Below are 22772 nucleotides of genomic sequence, written 5' to 3'. Positions count from 1 at the left end.
ACAGTAATAGTAATACTAATAGTAGTAGTGATAGTGGCAGCAGTAATAGTAATAGGAGTAGTAGTGGTAGTGATGGTGGTAGTAGTCATGATATTAGTCCCGAGAGTGACTTAAGAGTTTACCTTCCATCTTGTTTAAGCTTTTTATCTTCGCTTTTGCAGTGTGGTAGTTGGAGTGAAGAGATCAGGATTCAAATTATGCCTCTGAAATTTAGCAACTCTGTGACCATAAGCAAACCACTAAAGCTCTCTGAGCCTGAGTTTCCTCATTTGTATAATGAAAATAATAGTACTTGAACCACCTACTTATAGGATTGTCATGAAGAAAGCAGTCAAAGTTAAAGCTCTGAGTTTTATTATCTTCCTTACTTCATTTTAAGTTCTTTGACATTAAGGTTCATATCTTAACTAGGTCTTGCATGTGTATAATAAATACTTCATTATTTGAATATTTTGGATTATACATGATCAGCAAAGAATTATAAATCCCTGCCCTCAGGGAGTTTGTAGATTGCCTGGGAAGAGACTTTCATCATCTAATTTGCTCTTCCATTGCTTTATCCCCACCCCATTTTCCCCTTTTCTGGCCTCCTTTGAGCCATGCATTTTGTTTATTCTCTCTGCCTTTCCTATTTCTTACTCCAGCCTCAAAAGACCCTGGACACATCAGAACCCCAAAACCACAAGGCTGGAGTCAGGACCAATCAGATGTTTTCATTGATAATCTTGCTTTAACCTCATTCTGTTTTCTTCTAGTTTCTCCTTTTATTTTTCAGTTCTGCATGTTCTGCCTGATCTTAGGGGAATTAGATGACAATAAAAACAAAAGTTAAAGTTGGATATAGCAGGGGTGTGAACTCTGGAAAAAAAAAGTGTATATATGACATACTTTAAGTCTAATATGCATTATTAACATTTTTCTATTACTTTCTTAGGTCTAGACGATCATAAATCAAGCCTTGATTTGTAGCATTTTGTCAATATCCACACCAAAAATTTAAGTCAGCGTTCACTAGTCTGTTGAAGTTGGCTCCAGCACATCTTGAACTAACGATGGACACAAAGTATTATTTCTCACACCTGCATAGTGTGTTCACATTTGTTCTCATTTGATCTTCACAACAACCCTTTAGTATGGAGAGAGCAAGTACTACCATCCTTATATGACGTTCTGAGAAATGTTAAGGCACATAATGGTAGAAGTAGGACTGAAATCCTGGTCTTGGAACGCCAAGTCTGGTTTCTATTGTACTGTGATGTGTTGGTAAATCTGGGAATACTGGATACAGAAAAAATGTGATTGGGATAGTTAAAAAACAAAAATAAAAATAGGGATTTCTAGACATCTAATAAAAAATTTTGACTCCATTTTCAGGTGTGTGGAAGTCTTTTTCATATATTTTCAAGCTGGAAGAGTTGAAGAGCCATATGTCAGCATCACAAAGAAGAGGCAGATCCCTAAAAATGGACTCACAGAAGAAATTGAGAAAGAAGTGGGCAGGGCAGAAGGCAAGTTGTTCACCCACAGGTCGGCCTTCAGCAGGGCATCGGTGATCCAAGCCTTTTTGGGTTCAGCGCCTCAGCTGACCCTCCAGCTATACATAAGCGTCTTGCAGCAGAACCTCACTTTAGGGAGAAGTATGTATATCTTAACTTTTGACTTTGGTATTTTGGGGCAAAGTAGAAATCATGTCAAAGAGTTGCATTTACCATTGAAGGAACTTATTCATTCACACTCCCCGTGGTTATCTGATCTCATCTCTTGTTTGTTGGGTCACATTGCATTAAAAGCATCTTAGATAGATGGCTTTCTAATCTTGTTGTGGTGGTAAGCTTGGGGAGAGCACTTAATAAATGTCTGTTACATACCAGTCTACCCAGAAGGCAATTCTTTATTAAGATCTGCCTTTAAAATGAGTAATCATTTATTAGCTTCTAAATTATCATTTTCTGATCCAGTTAGGACAAAGTGAATATTTGACTATCCTCTCATCAGTAGATTGACCAACAGTGACTTCTGCTTGGTTAATTTCAGAAAATCCATATTCATGTGAGACAAGGAGAGAGAAAAGAAAGTGAAGAGGGAGGGGGGATACTTGAAATTATTAAATATATGAAGAAATACTCAGTAAACTTAAATATAGATTCTATTCAAAAGTAAATGAAAAAACAAGAGTTGAAAATGCTTGTAGAAATAAGCAAATAAAAATTACTCCTGTTAATTTTCCTTCTGAATTTTCTTGTGCTTATAAGTGGTATGCAGTAAGGAAATTGATGAAAAAGCATTGTTCATATTGCTAATTAACTTCATGTCTAGACCAAAACTCCCATATTCTGACTTCTGCATGGAGACGGGCAATGGCAGGCTCCACCCACAAACCCTACAGGCCACATCAGAACCCTCCCTCCTGGGGCTGGACTGGCACAGTGACTGGGTTCTTCTGTTTCACCCTTCTGTATTATGAACCAACTGGCTGCTACACCCCACTCAGGCATGACATTCAACAACCAACATCTACAAAACCTTCAAATGAATCAATCCTCTACAACTCTTCTAAGCCTTAGTAGATGAGTTCATTCTTCATTCATGAGAGTTTTAGGGACTTATCTGACCTTCCAGCTCTAACAGTTATCCTACAGCCAAGAATTCACCCTATAGAGAAGCATGGATGGCTTAAATTTTAGCCTTATTCAGCCGAGAGCAAAGTGGGAGTTTTGTTACTAGTGGTCAGCTTTCTGCTAAGGAGCATCAGCCCCTGAACTTAGCTAAGTTAATTCTTAGAAATCAGGATTTATTTTGTTAAATCACATGTGTTTCAATGAGGTTCAAATTAATACCTGAGCAGATGTAATTTTTAAAACCTGTTTTGGATACTTATATGCCCTTCTTTGGCCCTGATGACATTCCCTCAGCAGATGAGGATATTCAAATACTGAAGGGTATAAAAAACCATGTTAGAATCACAAAGAAATTTCAGCTACTTTCCAAAATAACTATTGAGATATTAGGCTGATATTTTAAGTTTTTTTTTTTTTTTAAAGCAGCAGACTTGTGATAGTTATCATAATATCCCTTCTGACACCTAATACATTAGCTTGGCCATTATAGTTTGCAAATTTCATTCCAGCACTCATCATGACATTAAGGTAACCCTAGATTTTCAATGGTTGGAGTGCAAGCTCTGCCAACTTGAGACTTCTAGTATGAGCTATAAGACTGATTTCTAAGAATTAACTTAACTAAGTTAAATGTCATGAATAGCAGAATTGTCTATTGAAAGTATGTATTTATAAAAAAGTAATATTAAAAGTTTTCTTCTTTGTATTGTGCATCCATGTGTTATAACCTGCTTTGGCTAAATACCTCATTAACCACTTATTCCAGCTCTTATTCTGACCATTTCCCCATATTCTTGGACTTGGTGTAAGGAAAAACTGAATTAAAATCCTTCCTTATACATATACACACTGCAGTCTCATGACACTGGTCCCCTTGTTCCTTGAATAAGACAATCTGTCTCTTGAACATTTTCACTAGCATCACCATCCATGGAATACTCTTCTTCCCTCTTTCTCCCATATTTCCTGGCTTCAAATCCCAGCTAAAAATCCTATCTTCCATAGGAAACCTTTCCCCCTTCCTCTTAGTTCTCATATTTTTCCTTGGTTGATTATTTCCAACTTATCTTGTATGTAACTTGCTTGTACTTAGTTATTTGCATTTTGTCTTCTTTATTGAATTATGAACTTTTTTAGGGTAGGGATTTTCTTTTATTTTTCTTTGCACTCCCAGAACTTAGCATAGCACCTTGCACATCACATAGTAGGTGCTTAATAAATATTTGAGTGACAGACTGGGTAAATGATTTTCAATCTCTAGTAGAAAATAACATTATCACAACACTGAGTTATGGTTTTGAAATGTGTGGCAAATAGAAGTAATTCTTATTTAACAGTTGGTCAGGTAGTATATATGCTAGTCTTCTAAGGGAGAATTGTGATATTAATTTGAGAAATAAAAATACCTTGTGCTGACTTTGAGATTCAAAGGGATTTAAAGATTCAATTTGAGCCTATGAATTTAAAGAGTTTTTAAAATCAAATGCTTACCCATATACCTAATAATTCAATTTGATTGAATCCAACTTATTTTTATTAAGCCCCTATGTGCCAGGTACTGTTCCGAACAATGAGCATTCAAAAACAAAAATTAAACTTCCTTCCCTCAAGAAGCTTATATAACAGTGTTGTTTTTAAACTACACAGAGAGAAAAAGTGTATAATAATTTACACCCTAAAGAAGGGGGGTGGTTTTGTTTTGTTGGTCAGAGATATAAAATGTAGGCTACGAAATGCAGGATTATTTAAGGAAGTGCAAAATTGACTCACATTTCAGGTATTCTCACAGTGTTCCTGTGATGTCATTAGGAGACAGTGTTAAAGTTTATTTTTCTTTTTGTAAATGGAAAACTTCAAATACTAAGTCCCACACTCAATGTTAGGAATATCTGATCTTACACTTAACATTTCACACTTAACACTTCCTAGTTGTGTGACCCTGGGCAAGTCACTTAACCCCAATTGCCTCAGCAAAAAAAAAAAAATTGGATTTTGAGATCTGATCTTCAGTTTTGTGACTTATGTAAGAAGTAAGTAATTACATAAGTGAGGACTAGGATAAAGCAGAATAGGAAAAAAAAGTGCTTAATTTTCAAACACTTTATATGAGACCTTCCTATGAGGAGACCCAGTATTTTTACATGTGCATTTTGCTAATATGGTTGCTGTACATATCTCTATATTTGCTGAAATATAGTAAACCTATTACTTTGTTGGTTGAAACATATCAAATAATGAGCATGAGAGTACGATATTAGAAGCAAATTCACTATTTTCCCCCCATCCCTGAATTTCCCATTGCCTCAGTTGGCCCTGTAACCAATAAACTGTCTTCTGCTCTGATAATAAAAAATGAAGAGTCAGAAAATTAGCTTGGGACTTTCATGTTAGCCTGGTTCCATGGTATTAGTATGTGTTTATTATTCATGGAATAGAATATAACATTTTGTTCTACTCTTTAGATACTAGTAAATTAAATAGCATGATTAAACTTGACTTGTTCTGCCTACCTATTCCTATAATTGTATATAAAAAGGAAGAGTGGCCAAGAAAGAATGAAATTACTGGGTCAAGAATAGGCAAATTGGGTTCAAGTCCAGTGAGCAGAAGCAAACCAGTTGTTAAGCTCATTAACCTAGAAGCTATCCAGGGAAACCCCTTCATTTTACTGATGGGGAAACTGAGTCTAGGAAAGCTATATGGCCACACAGCATCAAAGATAGGGTTTGAATTTTTGTGAATTTGTAACCAATCCACATTTTAATATATTGCAACAACTCATTTGCTCATTATCTCTAGGGTTCTCCCCTTCATCCATCAAATGAGAACTAGATTTTCAGAGCTTCCTGCTTCACAGAACTATTGTGAGATTAACACAATTTTTTTCTGTTTATAGAAAAATAAGAAAACATCATATTCAAATGGTTCTATTCATTTATCACAGTCTATTTGCTGATCCCCAGGAATTTAGGATTCCTTTAAAAAATTTAAATTAAACTTGATCTTCCTCTGCTATTCACTGTTATTGGCAAGTGACTCTCTTCCCTTTGGAATTCAGAGCATAATTGACAAGAAAGCAGCTTTGTCTCTCTTGTTCCTTCTCTTTCTCTTTCTCTATTGCTGTCTGTCCAAAGAGCTTTTTGTTGTTTTCTATTAAAAGGGTTTTTTTTGCCTTCTCTAAAAGTTTCCAGATAAATAATGCCAGGGATTTAATCTTCACATCAATATCTTGATAGGTCAGTTAATGACTGTAGGAATATTTTTTTTAAAGTCCTTACAAAGACATTTTATTTAGTATCAGAGTCTCTTGCTGGAAGCCATTTCTCTTTGTATCCAACATCTTAGATGAATTCATTAAATATATTAGAAGCCATACACTGATGGCAGTGGTGGAGGGGTGCTAAGTTGTTAATAAAAATTCAGGATAATTTAAAAATATAAAATTTTCTCATTGTGTGAATACTGCATCTCTGGATTAGGAAGACAAGGGGTACAGGCACCCAAGTTCCATGTTGGGCTTTGTCTCTATAATTTTCTCTGTTTTCTGAGCTTAAATTTCCCCATTTATACAATGAACTGACCCTCAAGGTCCCTTCTATTTCTCATAATTCAAATTCAAACATTTATTAACTGCCTATTATGTAATTTTGGACAAGTCCCTTAATCTCAGTTTGCCTCAGTTTTAGCTGTTTGTAAAATCTCACTTTATATGTAGGTCCTGTACCTAATTTGACCTTCTTTTGAGAAATGGTATAAGGTATTCGTCTATGTCTAGTTTCTGCCATCCTGCTTTGCAGTTTTCCCAGAAATTTTTACCAAATAATGAATTATTATCACAAAATTAATGTCTTTACACTTGTCAAATACAAGGTTATTATGTTTATTTGCAGCAGCAAATTGTATGTCTACACTATTCCAGTAATCTGTTTCTTAGTACCATATAGTTTTGATAATTAGTACTTTATATTATAATTCAAATCTGGTACTAATAAAACTTGTTTCTTTACATTTTTTCCATCATTTTCTTTAATATTCTTGATTTTTTGTTATGAATTTTATTATTTTTCTAATTCAGTATAAGCATTTTTTTAGTTATTTAATTTGGATGGCATTGAATATATAAATTAGTTTGGGTAAAATTGTCAATTTTATAATATTGACTCTGCCTACCCATGAACAATTAATATTTCTCCAATTATTTAAATCTGATTTTTATTTGTACAAAAAGTTTTTTTAAAAATAATTTTGTTTATATAGTTCTTGAGTTTGTTTTGACAAGTATACTTCCAGATATTTATGCTGTGTAGAGTTATTTTAAATGGGGTATTTTTTTTTTTTTTACTATCCCTTCTTGCAGAGTTTTGTTTATGACTTACAGGAACATTCATGATTTATGTGGATTTACTTTATATCCTGCTACTTTGCTAAAATTATTGTTTCAACTAGCTTTTTTAGTTGAGTTGGGGCTTTCCAAGTATATTATGATATAATTTGCAAGAAGACATAAGTTTATTAACTCATTTCCTAATTTTTCTATTTCTTTTTCTTCTCTTATTGTTATTGCTACAATCTCCAATACAATATTGAGTAATATTGGTGACAATGGACATAATACGTTTTAATTAGCCTAGCCTAGCTTACATGATACATGCTGCTTTTTACCCCACAGCTTATGCCTATTCTGACATTTAGTTTTCCCTAAAACTAAACTGAAATCTCTTTCCCTACAACTTCTACAAGCTAAGAAATATTCTATGCATTTGAATAAAAGAGTATATCTATTCTCTCCCATTTGACAGCTCTGAAAATATTTGAAGACAACCATTATGGCTCCCTTAAGCCTTTTCTTTCATCAATCCACAGTTCTTTTAAAATTTTCACTTAAGGACAAAGTTCCTGGATCCCTCATCATTCTGGTCCATCTTCTATTTTTTATCTTCCCCACCCTTTCCATGTTCCCTTTGAATTAATTGCATTCCCTTCTCACCTCCACCTCATAGAATCCCTGCCTTCTGAAAGATGCAGCTTAAGTGAAATCTTTTCCATTCCCTCAAATGTAAATACCTCTCTCTCAGATAACCTTGGATTTATTTTTTTATATTTAACAATAGATACAAATTCAGAAGAAAGCATAAACAAGTAGGACAATTTAAAAAGCAATATATGAAAATTATTAATTTTTTTTTAAAAAAGTAGTATGAAAGAAATTCACAGTTCTCTATATGACTCACTTTTTTGTTGTGTTTTTGTGTAAATGTAAAAGTACTCCCTTTTTGGTGTTTAATTTCAAAATACAACATATTAAATAAAATGAAAAACGTTTTTGGGGAAGGGTTATCTAGTCTTCTGAGTAAATCTAATTAACAGACTCATTTTTGCACACTCATACTTGCCTTGTCCACAAGAATATCATGAAAGATTCTGTCAAAACAGAATCAAATCTTGATTTGTTTTGTCTATGGTAATTTTATGACCTATGAACCATGGAATCCTATATTTCCCTCTTGGTTTAAAAAAAAAATGAAGATCTCTCTACTTACCCCCATAACCTTCAGGAAATAATATAATTAGTGAACTAGATAGTGTTCATGAAATGCTAAGGAATAGGTATTCAAAAATGACAGTATAAACAAATTTTAAAAATTCATCTGCTGATGGCAGGCTATCCATATTTCTTGTTTGTCTGCCTGCTTGTTAATGTTACCTAAGTATAATTTACTTATGAGAGATGTGATTCTTAATGAATTGGGACTGAGGACTAGCCAAGCCTGGAAAAAGATCCTGCTGTTCCTACTCATTTGGCTTGTCAAAGTCTTTTGAAAAGATCCCCTCTGATTGTGGAACAGTGCCTTCCATCCCAGCAAACGCTGGCACACAAAGCACTGTCCCTGCAGGGCTGATGCTGTGCTACATGGTTGGAGTTCTCTGAGTGGCTGCAGCATTACAACATGGGGCAGATCTTTGGAGAGCCTCATTTTGGAATCTCATTAGCCAACCTTCAAAGGGTCAGAACTGGAGATGAGCCCAGGTGAGGTGCATCCAACAGAAAGGACATTAAAGAAAGTTCTGTTGGAAGATGTCCCTAGATAATTTGATCCTCCCAGGGTGGGTCATTTTCTGGCTTAGCAGTATAGGGAGTGAGAGATCCAGGTTTGATGAGAAAGGCTACAGAATTACTTGGCTGAGATGAGCTATTCTGTGCTGTGGTGAGCCAATTAGTGTTTAAAACCAAATTAAACCATTCTAGGGCCAAGAAAGTTTCGGCACTTTTAGAATTCCTTATGATATCTGTAGTGAATAATGAATAGCCGTATGCAGTCATAAATTAATGCAATGTGTAGAATTTAATCTAAATCATAATATAATATATTATAAATTATATTAGGTCTATAAATGATCCATCTTTTCTTGAACCTCTTCCCACTACCACATTTTTGGGGGAAGATTTATTTAGCGGTTAGGAGACTTGCATTATAGGACTAACTTTGCAACTAAATTATTCTGTAACTATATACAAATTATTTTTTAATTTTTTTTATAATTATAACTTTTTATTGACAGAACCCATGCCAGGGTAATTTTTTTACAACATTATCCCTTGCACTCACTTCTGTTCCAACTTTTCCCCTCCCTCCCTCCACCCCCTCCCCCAGATGGCAAGCAGTCCTATGCATGTTAAATATGTCACAATATATACAAATTATTAAAAATCTTTGTGTGCCTTGGTTTTCTAATCTATATTATGGGGACTATGATAATTATTGATTTTAACGCCCTCATAGAAATTTGTGAAAATAAAATAAGATCATTAGGGTCTAAGTGTATTTTGTATTGAATTGCTAGTTAAATAAAAATTAGAGATCACTGGGTATTCCAGAATTCCCAGTGGTCACAGATGACTAAATTTTTGCCCGAATCATATCTTTATTGATGGTTTTTAGACTTTTCCAAATAAACAGTTATTTCAATAAGCACATGGCAGACTCGTCTAATCTCCTTTGCTGCCACTACAGATTAATTGATCAATTCATCAATAATATTTAGAGAACTCTATTTTGTAATCATTATGGGCAGCTAGGTGACACAGTGGAGAGAGCACTTGTCCTGCTTCAGGCATATATTAATTATGTAATCCTGGACAAGTCATTTTTTTCCCCTATCATTTATAAGGATTGGAGATTTTCATATTGAGTCACTGCCATGGGTAAGCCAGTCAGGGCTACCTCAAATAAATTCTAATTACAGGCTTGTGAAGCTGTTTGCAACTAGCTTAAAGTGGCCTGAATGTAGGGAGGATGGGAAATAGGGGGTAGTAAGTATTAAGTACTCAAGTTCTCCAGTACTCAAGTTTTCATGGGTTTTTAACCCTGTACAATAGTTTCTGCCTTATCTTGTGGAATCATCTTTAGTTACTCTATGTTTTGTTCCTTTGCTGTACTTTTTCTTCTACAATTTTTAGTTAGGTAGAAAACAACTACTTTGTTGTCTTGCTAGTCATGAATGTCAACTCTACCTAATTCTCTCCTTTGCCTTCTCTAAGCCCAGCAGGTGTCTTTAGTTTGAATGAGTTTGGGGATGTTTGGCAATGGAAGAACACAGAAGGTGTGGTAATATTATCTCAGGTACCTCAGTGGTACCTAAAGCAGAACAGCCAGAGGCAAAAGCTCATATATGTTATTGAGGGGAAATAGCAGTCAGGGAGAATAAATACAGGTCAGATTCTCTAGCACCCAAAGTTATTTTTTAAATAGTAAAGTAGTAAAAAAATATATAAAATATTTATATATATATATATTATTTTTATCATAATATATATTATGTATAATTTATATATAATTATAATATATTTATATATATATATAAATATAAAAATATTTTTAAAAAGTAAAAAAAGTAGTAAAAAGCCTATTTTTTAAAAATAGAGTTCTCTGAATCAAACATTAAATAAAGGGAGCCCCTATCCCGGAGCCTGTGCCTGCAAGCGTGGACCATGATTTGGTATCTGAGAGCTGATTACTGGAGAGAATAGGAAATTGGTAACTGGTTCAAAGTCATACTCTGCCCTGGTAGAAACGGACACATTCAGACTTTATATATGACTAGGGAGAGATTGGCTTTTTTGATTTGTAGGAAGAGAAGACTATTTAATTCTTCACAGTGGGATTCACAGTACTTTAATGTAGAAGTCAGTTTAGTATTATGGTGATCTTTTTTTCAGCAATATCCTTTCTGTCTGGAAATAGAGATGAAAAACAACTCTCTCTCTGCGTTGTATGGCTTTTTCATTCAGAATGGATTTTTACCATAGATTGTACCTTTCATTACATTGAGAACAATCTCTTATGTATATTCACAGCCACTTATATAAAGCCATTTAACCACTCTGCCACACTCCCAAATAGGGCTCTGGAGTTAATATCTTGGTCTGAGTTGCCTCTTGCATAGAAATACGTTGTGACTACTAAGTTTAATAGAGCTCGGGAACCTAATGTCAAGGAGACCTGAGCTCAAATGTGACTTCAGATATATGTGATCCTAGGAAGTCCCTAAGTCACTATCTACTTCAGTTTCTTTATCTCTAAAATAGAGATAATAGCACCTGCCTTCTAGAGTTGATGTGAGAATAAAATGAAATATTTTTGAAATACTTTGTAAATGTTGAGGTGTTATGAAAATAACTTCCTCCTCCTCCTTCTGCTGCTTCTATTTCTCAGATTTACTCTTTACTCATCATTAAAAATCTGATGAACACTCCCATCTTTCTCCACTAAAATTCCTAAGAATTCAGCAAAACCAGATGGGACATTTTATACTTGGAGAACCAAGCAGTTCAGTTCAGTAGTGGAGCCAGAAAAACCTGTCCCATGTCAGGTCTAGGAGTTCTTGAGCCTGTGTCAGGACTGTATCATTATTTAATCCTACACCTAGGTCATCCTGCCACTTGTTACCATTTCTTTCTTCCTTTATATTGACATAACCTTCAGAACTATACCCTGGCAGCATTGTCTCTTTTAAATTAGGGCCCCTCATCTTATTAAGATTTCTAGTATGAAAGCTCTCCATCATTATATAGTTCACTCTCCAGGGAATCTGTAAGGAAGTCATCTCTCATCAAGAAAGTTGCCTGGTATTTTATTATAGTAAACAGTTGCTCCTAATTAGTGTTATATGATTGTCATTTAGACATTTGAAGGGTGTCCCAAAAATCTTAGTGAAGTTCTAAGTTATTGAGTGCAAACATATATAATATACTGAGTATTAATTATAGATATAGGCATAAATGTATGCATATATCCCTATTATTTTAAAAAATATTTACTTATTTAAAATAAAATATAAAATAAGAAAAAATAAAATAGAAAAAGAAAGACAGAAAAGGAAAATGTAAAAACAAAACAAAACATGGTCATGTGCCCAGTAGAACATCATGGAGATTTCAATATATGTAATAATAAATTTTTCTTTTAAGAAAGCATATATAATAACTGAAGACATATTTATGACTCTCCATCTTTTCTTTTTCTTTTTTTCACACATCCCTATTAAGTATGCATTGACTTTATTCTTAATTTGTCTAACATACCAAATTAGTTAATAAGAATTTAGGTCTTAAATAATAATTCTAGGTCTTCAGGAAAATTATTTCATTGATTATTTCCAGCATATGATTGTACTTGTGGTACAGGTAAAAGGATGTTGCATTAGGGAGCCAAGCTTTTCAGTGATCAAGCACTGATGCTGCTTGCTTTATCAGGTCTCCTTTCTTGAGTAGCACTATTTTTGGTTCACTGTATCTGATCCTTTATCACCATCTCTCCCATAAGCATTGCATGGCTCAGAGCTAGAACTGTTAATCTGGGATCCACAGAGAAGTTTTTGTATAGATTACAGGGGACTATGAACTTGGATGGTAAAAAAAAAATCTTCATTTTTACTAACTTCTAAATGAACTTTTATTATTTCCTACAATTGTAAATGGAAACAACAAATATTCTAATAAGGGGGCCATAGGCTTTTTTAGCCTGCCAAAGGCATCCATGATACAAAAAGATTAAGAACCCTTGGAGTAGAAGGATAAATCTTAAAGGGCAGAAACCTCAGTTTGGTGCTTTAGTTCCCTAGTAGTTCTCGGTGAATTATTAATTTCTTTTAGGGAAACCTGATAACATAGGGTAGACTTTTCAGCACCTGACCCCCCAGTTCTGGTTTATGGTTGGAGTCCCTTAGGAGCAGTCCACCTTCCAATCTTCCTTATAATATGAAGGGGCTTAACTTGTTAGGGTAGATTGGAGAGGGAGGAAAGTCAACTCCTGCTGGTGATTACTTTCTCCTTTTGTAAATTCGTTACTCCCCAAACCAAAGAGATACAGAAAATCCTGAAAAGTCAGTCACACCTGCCAAAGGTGGCCAGACCCAGAATGACTACATGTTTTCTTTTTAAAGGAACCAAATAAGAGAGCACATTTAAAATAAAAAATGAACCCCAAGATAATTCACTGGGGAACTGAGAAGAAGTTAGGGTTGTGGTGGCCCTTGACAATTTCCTGATTACTCCTCCCTTCCTGTTATGTAAAGGGCAACAAATGAAGGTATCTCACAGTATAAGATCCAAGACCAATCTGCTGCATAGTCTTGCCCCTGTGAAACATGGGGCTTATTATTAGTTTGTGATTAAATTGTAAATGGTACTCAGGGAATTTCTGAGTTGAAAAAAACCTTAGAGATGACATAATCCAATTCTTTATGCAAGAAAAAAGAATATATCTGAGAAAAGAGAAGATCCCTTTAGAGAACAGTGTCTGCACTTAATAAATATTAAGTCAGTGTTTATTGATTGCCCGAGTATGCAATGACAGGTAAGCAATGTGATGCATTGGATTGAGGTCAGAGCATCTCGGTTTAAATCCTGTCTCTGTCACTCAGCCACTTTTGTAGTCCTGGGCATGCAAAGTCACAAACTCCCAGGACCCCAGTTATTTCACTTGTAAAATGCTGTAGGCCCAGATTTTAGTGGATCTGGGCAGGCTTGAGTTAGTTCCTCAAAATCCCACAACACAGCCAGGATTTCTGTGAGTGTAAAAGTTAGGGACCAGACCTGAAATGAATTTTGTTTCTAGGTGGATTGATGGGGACCTGACACGGGTCCCTTTGGGCAATCTGTAAACTTGTGGCAGAGAGCTTTTGAGGCCCTGGAGAATTTCTTGTTTAGTGCTTTTAATTTCCTTGCCTTTTCCCTATTTTTAATCTTCTTATGAAAATGTTTTTCATTTCTTTAGAGAGTTTTTTTTAACCTGAGGGCATTTGAATATATATATATATAATTAATGGATTTCATGTGTGAACCCTTGGGGATGCATCACCTCAAATATTAACCCAGTACTGGGATAAGGGGATTGGACCAGATGGTGTTTAAGGTGCCTTATAGCACTAAATTTAGGATCCTCTTTAAGAGCTATAATCTGTTCTAATAATTCTGAGTAAGGGGCAAGCTAGATGGCACAATGGATAGAGTGTCAGGTTGGAGTCAGGAAGTCCTGAGTTCAAATGTGGCCTCAGGCATATGTAGCTGTATGATGCTTTCCAAATCACTTAACCTTATCTGCCTGTTTCCCCATCTGTAAAATGAACTGGAGAAGGAAATGGCAAACCTCCAGTATTTTTGCCACAAAAAAACAAATGGGGTCCACACAATAATAGTTCATCTAGACCAGTGATTCTAAAACTTATTGGCCTTATGACACCTTTATGCTTTACAAATTATTGAGGATCCTATTTTGTTTGTGGGTCTACTGCAATTCACTATATTGGAAACTGAAATATCTTAGCATTATTATGAAAATAGTCAACTTCATGGACCTCCTGAAAGAATGGCCCTTACTACACTTTGATAACTATTGATTTATACCAAATCTTTCTTTTTTAGATGAGGAAACTTGGGCCTAGAGAAATGGAGTTGCCTACATTTATACTTTTTAAGTCAGTCAGCATTTGAACCCAGCTCCCTGAGTTCAGATACAGTATTTTCTCTACTATATATAGTACTGCCTCTTGGAAAAAAGGAAGAAGAGACAGGAAAAAAGGGTGAGAAGATGTTTACAGAAGTGATATAAATTTTTTAGTAGGCTTTCAGATGTTTAAAAAGATTTTCTGCAATTGGAAGATCTCTGTTATTCAGACTTGGAAATATAACATGTTATTGAATAATCGGATATGATGTTGCTATAAATATTTCTTCCTGACTACAATATGGAAAATTAATTTTTTACTTGATTTTCCAGAAGCACTGAGCTCTTGCTATATTAAATTATTATTTGGCATTTGGTCAATGAGGGGCAATAAAAGTGTTTCCAAAACTAATTCAATTATATGGGTGGAAGGACATAACTTTTTACCTTCCTGTGATGAGATTTGAGTAGTTTATTTTTCAAGGGAAACTCAGAAAACAAGTGTGGGGGTGGGGAGAAGATATAATCCTGCACAGTTAGTTTAGTATTCTTTCATAATAAATTCTGTTCATTTTGCAAATATTGATTGAACTCTTCTTGCATAAAAGGCACTGTTCTAGGCACTGGGGGACATACAAAGCAAAGGAGCAAGTCAAGAGAGAAACTTAGTTAAAGCAATGTTATATTGGGTAACAATGAAAGGAAAAGCTTATGATTCTATGAACTTTAAGCTTTGTACCTTATGCTATTATTATTTCCCTAAATTCTTCAGTAAAGCTTCTTAATTCTTAGTTTGGCCCAGTTGACCTAATGGTCAGTCAATCAGTAAGCATTCATTAAACACCTACTATGTTCCAGGCACTAAGGCAAGTGCCTTAGTGGGAAGGATGCCTTAGGTAGGATTCAAAGTTCAAAGAACTGGCTATGTGATTCTGTGCAATCCACTTGCCCCAATTTCTCAACTATAAAATGAGAGTAATAATTGCCTTTACTTCCTGGGCTTATTGTAAGTATCAGATGAGATGATAATTTTAATGAACTTACCCTACATGCCTGTCATAGTAATTACTTAATAAATGCTTGTTCCTCCTTCCCTTGGTGCAAACTGTTCTCCAGGAAAAGTGAACTATTCATTGACCCTCATATGTGTTGCGTATTGCTTTACCTCTGAATCATTGTTCACATTGTTCTCTAAGCCTGAAATGCCATCTCTGTTTTCCATCTGCATGATAAATAATCTTCATGTTACACTTCTTATTAACAGTAGAAAAAATACAAGCACTAAAAATACTGCATTGAAAAGCCCAGTAAATTACCTGCAGACAAATATAAAATTATTTTGTTAATTCTATAGTATATAAATTGTTCATCTCACTCCAATTCATGGAAAAATATGTTGATAATTTTAAATTTACAGGTTGAGAGAACTGTTTATTTAAAATAAGGCTCCTATTGTGATTGTGTTTAAACTTTCCTAATATTATGATCATTCTTCCCCTTTTAAATTAAAATTACCTAATAGTACTTAAAGATTTACAAAGCACTTTTCTCATAAATAATATAAGGTGGGTAGTATAGGTTTTATTATATCAATGTTATAAATGAAGACATCGAAGATCAAAGAAGTTTTTAACTTGGCATGATCACACAGCTAGTGTCACAGCAAGATTTTGAACTCGGGCTTCCTGACTAGGAGTCCTTTCTACTATGCCATATTGTCTCTTTTCCTATGGCTAAATGCTGTTTACATTAAAATAATTAAAAAACATTAGAAATAGTTGCTGCTTATACTTAATAAAACGTAAAATTTAGATATTCACATTTTTTTCCAATAGCTGAATTTTGTGGCGAAATAATGAATATTTTGCACCAGGAAAATATTTTTTCTTTCCCCAAATTCTTTTTTTCTTCAGTCATAATGGTGAATTTTAAAACATACATGCTTTTAGCATTTGGGGTTAAGCCTATGACTGAAGAACATTTAATTATACCGACTAGTGTTCTGGTGGTGAATACTTACATGAATCTCACTGATTAGGAGGATAACAGAAATTAATCAAGTAAAGGAGGCAAGCCATGTATGTGCCAAATAAACAGTTATAGGACATAGCAATGCTAGACAGTGTAGATTTCTGGTTGGTTTTCTGGGTTTTTTTTTTTTACCATCCTTCATTTTAGCTGAGTAACCCTACAAGAATAGCCAGGGAAAAAGTCCAAATTCTTTATTATCTCCTTCACAATCTAGTTTCCTTACCTGGGGCCCGGGCTGGCTTTCTGGAGGTCCTCTGGAATGTGTCTTGGTTTCTGTGGGGGAGGCAGGAGGACCACCACAAAGCTCTCAGTCCGAGGGGCTATGCTCCAGCCTCCAGCCCTCTGTCTTCTCCCAGTCTGTCTCCGATCCCCCTCCAAATCTGACGCTGGCCCTTCTGAGTCTGTCTCTGGCTGAGTTTGTCCCAGTTTATGTGCAGTATACCGAGTATAAGCCAATCATTATATCACTAGGGAACCATTATTTGTTTTAAGATTAATTCAATCATACTGAACTAGAGAACTATTAAGCACCAGGCTAAACTAGATAACCATTGTCTCATCAATTCCACTGAATTAGCACCTTGTAAGAATCCTTGTTTCAAGTACAGAGTTCTGGCCCATAACAAGACAGTAGAAGTATTAAGGTAAATGAAAGAGATGTTGAGCGGGTTAGAAAGGAATTCAAAGAAGATATGATATTTCACAATGTTTCAATGACAGCAGTCTGTCTAGTCAATACCATCTACTTCATTTGAGGGATGGAAGTAGATAATTTAGTGTGTGTGTGTGTGTGTGTGTGTGTGTGTGTGTGAGCGCGCGGGCTTAGGGTGTTTCATAATGTTTCAATGACAGCTGTCTAGTCAATACCATCTATTTCATTTGAGTAGATGTTGAAATAGATTGAGTAGATTGCTTTCTCTCTCTGTGTGTATCTCTCTCCTTTCCTTCCTCTCTCTTTTTGTCTTTCTCTTCTTTCCTTTCCTCTTCCCTTCCTCCTTTCCCATCCTCCTCACCTGGTCCCTGTCTGTCTCTCTGTCTCTACTCCCTCCCTTCTCATTACCACTGCCCTTCTTTCTTGGTTGCAGTTTGTGTATTTGGTGGATGCTTTTGCCTTTACATCCAAAGCTGGAGAGAAAAATAGATGAACCTTTCCGGCTTAGTGCTCATAATATTCTCATTTCCTTCCAGGCAGGGAGAAAACTCTATTTATCTGAGGCTGTAAATCCTTGAATTTATAGTCAAGTTTCAGAACTTTTCAGTCTTCCCCAGAGGGGGAAAAAACAATAACCTGTTCCTTTAAGCAGAATGGAACACAACAAAGGAGTCTGACCTGGCCCAGCAGCTTTTTCCACTCTCTCCTTGGCAGGGAGTGGTATTTTGTGACACAGAAGACATCCCATCTCTATATACCTTTGTGCACACTGTCCTCAGTGCCTGGGAGGGACGTCCCTCCACCCCTCTTCCTTTTAAAAGCTCTGGTTTCCTTCACAACTTTGGTCAACTTCCATCTCCTATAGGAGCCCAATCCCCATCCCCAAACTGTTAGTGTCTTCCCAAATTACTTTATATTTGGGCATGCTCTATTTCCCCCAATAGACTATAACACCTTTGAAGGCAGGGACTGTTTCATTTCTGTCTTTGGTCAGTAACACCTAATATAACATCTGGCACTCAGCAGCAGATGCTTAGTAAGTACTTGTGGCTTCAAGGATCAATCTTCACAAAATCTCCTCTTCATGGAAGTTTCTGTAAGGCTTTGTACATGAGCTGATACTTGAGCCTCCTTCACCTTTTGTCTTACAGGTACCTTCATGGCACTCTCCCTGCTGTCTATTGTGTATGGGGCCTTGCGTTGCAACATCCTGGCTATCAAGATTAAGTATGATGACTATGAGATCAACGTGAAGCCTGCAGCCTATTTCTGCATCTTCCTCTGGCGGAGTTTTGAGATTGCCACACGGGTTGGGGTCCTGGTCCTTTTCAGCTCTGTGCTCCAGATCTGGATCCTCCCAGTGGTGCTCCTCAATTTCTTTGGCTTTTTTTTCTATCCCTGGATTCTCTTCTGGAGGAGTGGCTCCCCTTTTCCAGAGAATATCAAGACCATGAGCAGACTGGGAACCACCATAGTGCTGTGCTCCCTCACCTTCCTGTATGCAGGTATCAACATGTTCTGTTGGTCGGCAGTCCAGTTGAAGATCAGCAGTCCTGACTTGATTAATAAGTCCCAGAACTGGTATAGGTTGACAGTCTATTACATGGTGAGATTCATTGAGAATGCGTTCCTCCTCCTCATGTGGTACATCTACAAGACAGATATTTACATAAACGTGTGTGCTCCCTTGCTCATTCTGAAGCTGCTGATTGCATATTGCACAGCCATCCTCTTCATGCTAGTGTTTTACCAGTTTTTCCACCCTTGCAAAAAACTCTTCTCATTTAGTATTTATCAAGGCCTGTTGACATGTTTCAGATGTCTTTGCTTTCCATGTAAGAAGCAGAGACACAGTGATCCAGCAGAAAGAGCTGACTTGAAGTCACCCGATGACTCAGAAATCCCCATCCAGAGGCAAAAAAGTGAGCCACAGAACAGAAATCCAAACCTGAAAGTCCCTTCTGAGTCTTAAAGGGACCAGTAGTAAGATGGTGTCTCTCCTAATCTGTAGCAGTCCTCTGATCTTATTTTCTGTGTCTGATTGGTGGGTGTTCAGACCACCTGTAACAATACTGCACATGCCTTTGAGTGGACAGGAAGTTATCCCTGCAAGTGCACCCCCTACTCCCTGCCATCTAGCTTGTTCTGTGTGCCCCTGGAGTATGGAATACCTATGTGAATGTGCATGTATGTTTGTGCAGAGACTGGCAAGGAGAATGTCAGGTTATCTGTCCAGCAATGTGCAATGCCTGACACTCTATCCAACAAAGATTGTGTTTATAAATATGAATGAATGATTGTGTTCTCCTAATTGCTATCTTCCTCTTCAGTTTAAAAACGACAACAACAAAGCCCAGCATGCTTTCGTCACACGGCAGGTCAGAACCTCATGGGACTTTATGTCAACTTTTGAAAACAGGGAAATCTGACATTGGATTGTTTAGGTTGAATGAGGAAAAAGTCTCCCTTTTTCTTGAATTTCCTGATTATTCTGTCTAAAATCCCAGCTTATTCATCAGATTTGAGGATGGTCTTAGTGTAAGAATTGGCTTAGTTACTGCTGTGGTCATACCATCAGATACATAGGACACTTTCTGAACCATAAGGCTCATTAAGCATTAAAATGACTAACTGAGGGAGTTATGCAGTCTCCTCTGGGAGCCTCTACAAACAGGATACTCTTTTTCAGGATGGTTAGATGTAGGTCACCTTGAAAGTAGTTTTCTATTCTCTCAAAGTCTTCTCCTTTAGTCATAAAATCTGATATTTATTACCAAAAATTTATTTCAAAGTATATCATATACCCCCCCCCCCAAATTTAGCCAAATCGATATAAATTTTATAAGAAAATCACTTGAAAATTCCAGGTCATGGTATTTTGGTTTTCATGACTTAAAGAAAAAACTCATTTTTTAAAAAAGACAAATTAACCATAATGTAGATAATAATACTATCACCCTTCTCCACTTCTCTGAAGAAATGAAGTAACCAAGAATCTACTGACTACCTTGGATCTTCATTTTTTTGGATCCATTCTGAATCTGTACTAATTATGACAAACTGAATAAGGCTTCTGATTCAATAATTCCTCTTTTATTTATTTCTTCAAATTGGTACCCTGTGTGGGGATATGTATGTAGGTGTGTTGACATGAATTTGGGTAATATTTATTTGATTGTCTAGGGGAAACTATTATCAAATATCTTTATTTTTCCCTTAACAATTTTTCCCATGTAATATCTGGTACCAGGTTGGAACATCATTTAATATCATTAAAAAGGAAATGATGAGAGTATTAGAATGTAAGATAAGTTTAAACCAAGAACATTAAATGCATGTTGTGTCAGGGATCTAGTCTTTTGCATGGTTGTTCTTTCTAGAAAGATGTATTTATTAAAGTTCTCACTTTTATTTATAATTCACATTGGTTTCAATTTCATATAGAAAATATGAAATGTACATATAAACATACAATTTAATATGCCTTTTTTGTTATATTCAGGGAAAATGAGACTGTGTAAATGTTTTTCACTTTAAAGAGCATTCTCATGTGATTTCCTATATTTATATACTTTGGTTGACATGTCCTACAGACTACTGATCAATCTCATCTTTATTTTTTGTTTGCAGATTTATCAGAAATGCTCTTGTTTTATCAACATGTGTTAAATATTGTATGTATGTAAAGTCAGAAAATTCCCTTTTTTGTTCAAATAAGAACAAAATATCTTGTGTTATTCACCATCTTGCTGACTCTTAGCCCACATCAATAGTCCTTGGTACTGTTTTTTATGCCTAATGCAAATCTGTGTGTGTATATGTGTACCCACATGTGTTCACATGCTAATACATCCTTGTATACACAGAGATATTTACTGTGCATGTAAACAGAAGCATATATTTAAAGGTACATAGACATGTACATATGACCACATAAAATATTTTTTCAAAAACTAAAATATTAGAAATAGAATAAAACTAAGGTTTAAAGCTGTTCTTTCTGTAGTTACTTAGTGAAGAAAAAGTTTCTGTTATGATTGTGTTTCTGTGCATGACAGCATGACTATTCCTGGCTCCTAATTTTGCCCCTATTGTCCACATTTAAATAGTTCACTCATCTCTCTATCCCTCCATTTCCCATCTAACAAATGTAGTGTCTGACCTGCCTACCTCATAGGGGTGTTTTCTTCATCAAAGTAGATGATGATGATAGCATGACAGTGCTTTTAAAAAGTACTATGCAACTTTAAGGTGTCATTGCTTTTTGTCACTAAGATCATAAAGGAAACTTGTTGCAATAAGAAAGGCTTTTTGCACTGGTGCCAGTGTTTTAACAGCTTCTGAATGAATTCTTGGTTCTTTGACCTTGTGGAAACAGATTTGATGGAATAACATCTACTTTGGTAAGGGGAGGTGGGGAAATATACAACATCTGTTCTGGTTGATGTTGTTTCCCTTATTGCCTATGTTTATAAAAACTCAAATTTATGGATACGGGACTGGGTCAATATTACCTTCTTTTTCCACAGGATCATAAATATGTATTTGTTGCTGAGAAAGCTGTCCTTTTAAAAAAATTTTTTTTGATCCCATCCTTCCACAAAATACCTAGGAGACTCTTTCAATAATCACCTTTACAACTTGGAGGTCTGATACTACCAGATTTGAATTTAACTCATTTGAAAAAACATCTTTTTGGTCTTAAAAGTGGAGAGAAGGCCCTAAAGCTGATTGTCAAACATAGAGCATTTCCTTGGAAATCACCATTATCATCAAAGAGTTGTCATGGTCCTGTATATATGAGTATTGTACTTCTTGTGAGCATGTTGCCAGTTTTATATTCTGAATCATGTCCACTCCAGTCACTGTAATAAATATATCATGGACATGTAATTTTACTGGCTGCCACTCTGCAGTCATTGCCTCTAATAAATAGCTTTTTTGTTTCTTTTGATGGTACATCATTCTCTGCACGTATTCCTGCTTATTGCTTTTAGGATCCAAACACCACTCGTAAAATAGGAATTTTAAAAAGTTATTCTACTGGGATAGATGATGTATTTAAAACTTCAGTTGGAGAATGCTATTTATTACCAGTAGTCACAAAGAATTGGGTTGGTTTAGTTACCAAACCAAGGATACCTAGATCTTCTCTTTTATCCAGGGAGCTATTCTATTCTGTACATTATTGTTTTACAGTTGTATCCATTCCTTCATGACCCCATTTGGACTTTTCTTGAAAAAGATACCGGAGTTGTTCACCATTTCCTTTTTCAGTTTATTTTGCAGTTGAAGAATCTGAGGTAAACACAATTAAGTGGCTTTCCCAAGGTTCCATGGCTAGTAAGTGTCTGAAGCTGGATTTGAACTCAGGGAGATGAGCCTTCCTGACTCCAAGCCCAGCACTCTATTCACTTTGTAACCTAGTGGTCCCGCCCCACATTGTGTGCATGTGTACAAGCAAACACTATCACCATGGCTCAGTGGGATCCATTGACTGGACAGTCCTTCGAAGACAGGGCAGAC

The 22772-nt window shown here is 35.7% G+C and overlaps 1 protein-coding gene across 1 annotated transcript in view; it reads left to right on the top strand.

The window, feature by feature from the left end:
* The window catches only part of XK (X-linked Kx blood group), a 47789-nt gene extending 25584 nt beyond the window's left edge, over positions 1-22205 (top strand). Inside the window, exons 2-3 of the mRNA XM_031959436.1 lie at positions 1375-1637; positions 18398-22205. Of these exons, the coding sequence (XP_031815296.1) occupies positions 1375-1637; positions 18398-19218 (1084 nt within the window). The 3' untranslated portion in view covers positions 19219-22205. The remainder of the gene's footprint in view (positions 1-1374; positions 1638-18397) is intronic.
* The last annotated feature ends 567 nt before the right edge of the window (positions 22206-22772 follow it).

Source organism: Sarcophilus harrisii, chromosome 3 (genome assembly GCF_902635505.1).
Source record: "Sarcophilus harrisii chromosome 3, mSarHar1.11, whole genome shotgun sequence".
Classification (NCBI taxonomy): domain Eukaryota; kingdom Metazoa; phylum Chordata; class Mammalia; order Dasyuromorphia; family Dasyuridae; genus Sarcophilus; species Sarcophilus harrisii.
The sequence above is the reverse complement of the archived record's forward strand: the minus strand, read 5'-3'. Positions and strand labels throughout refer to the sequence as shown.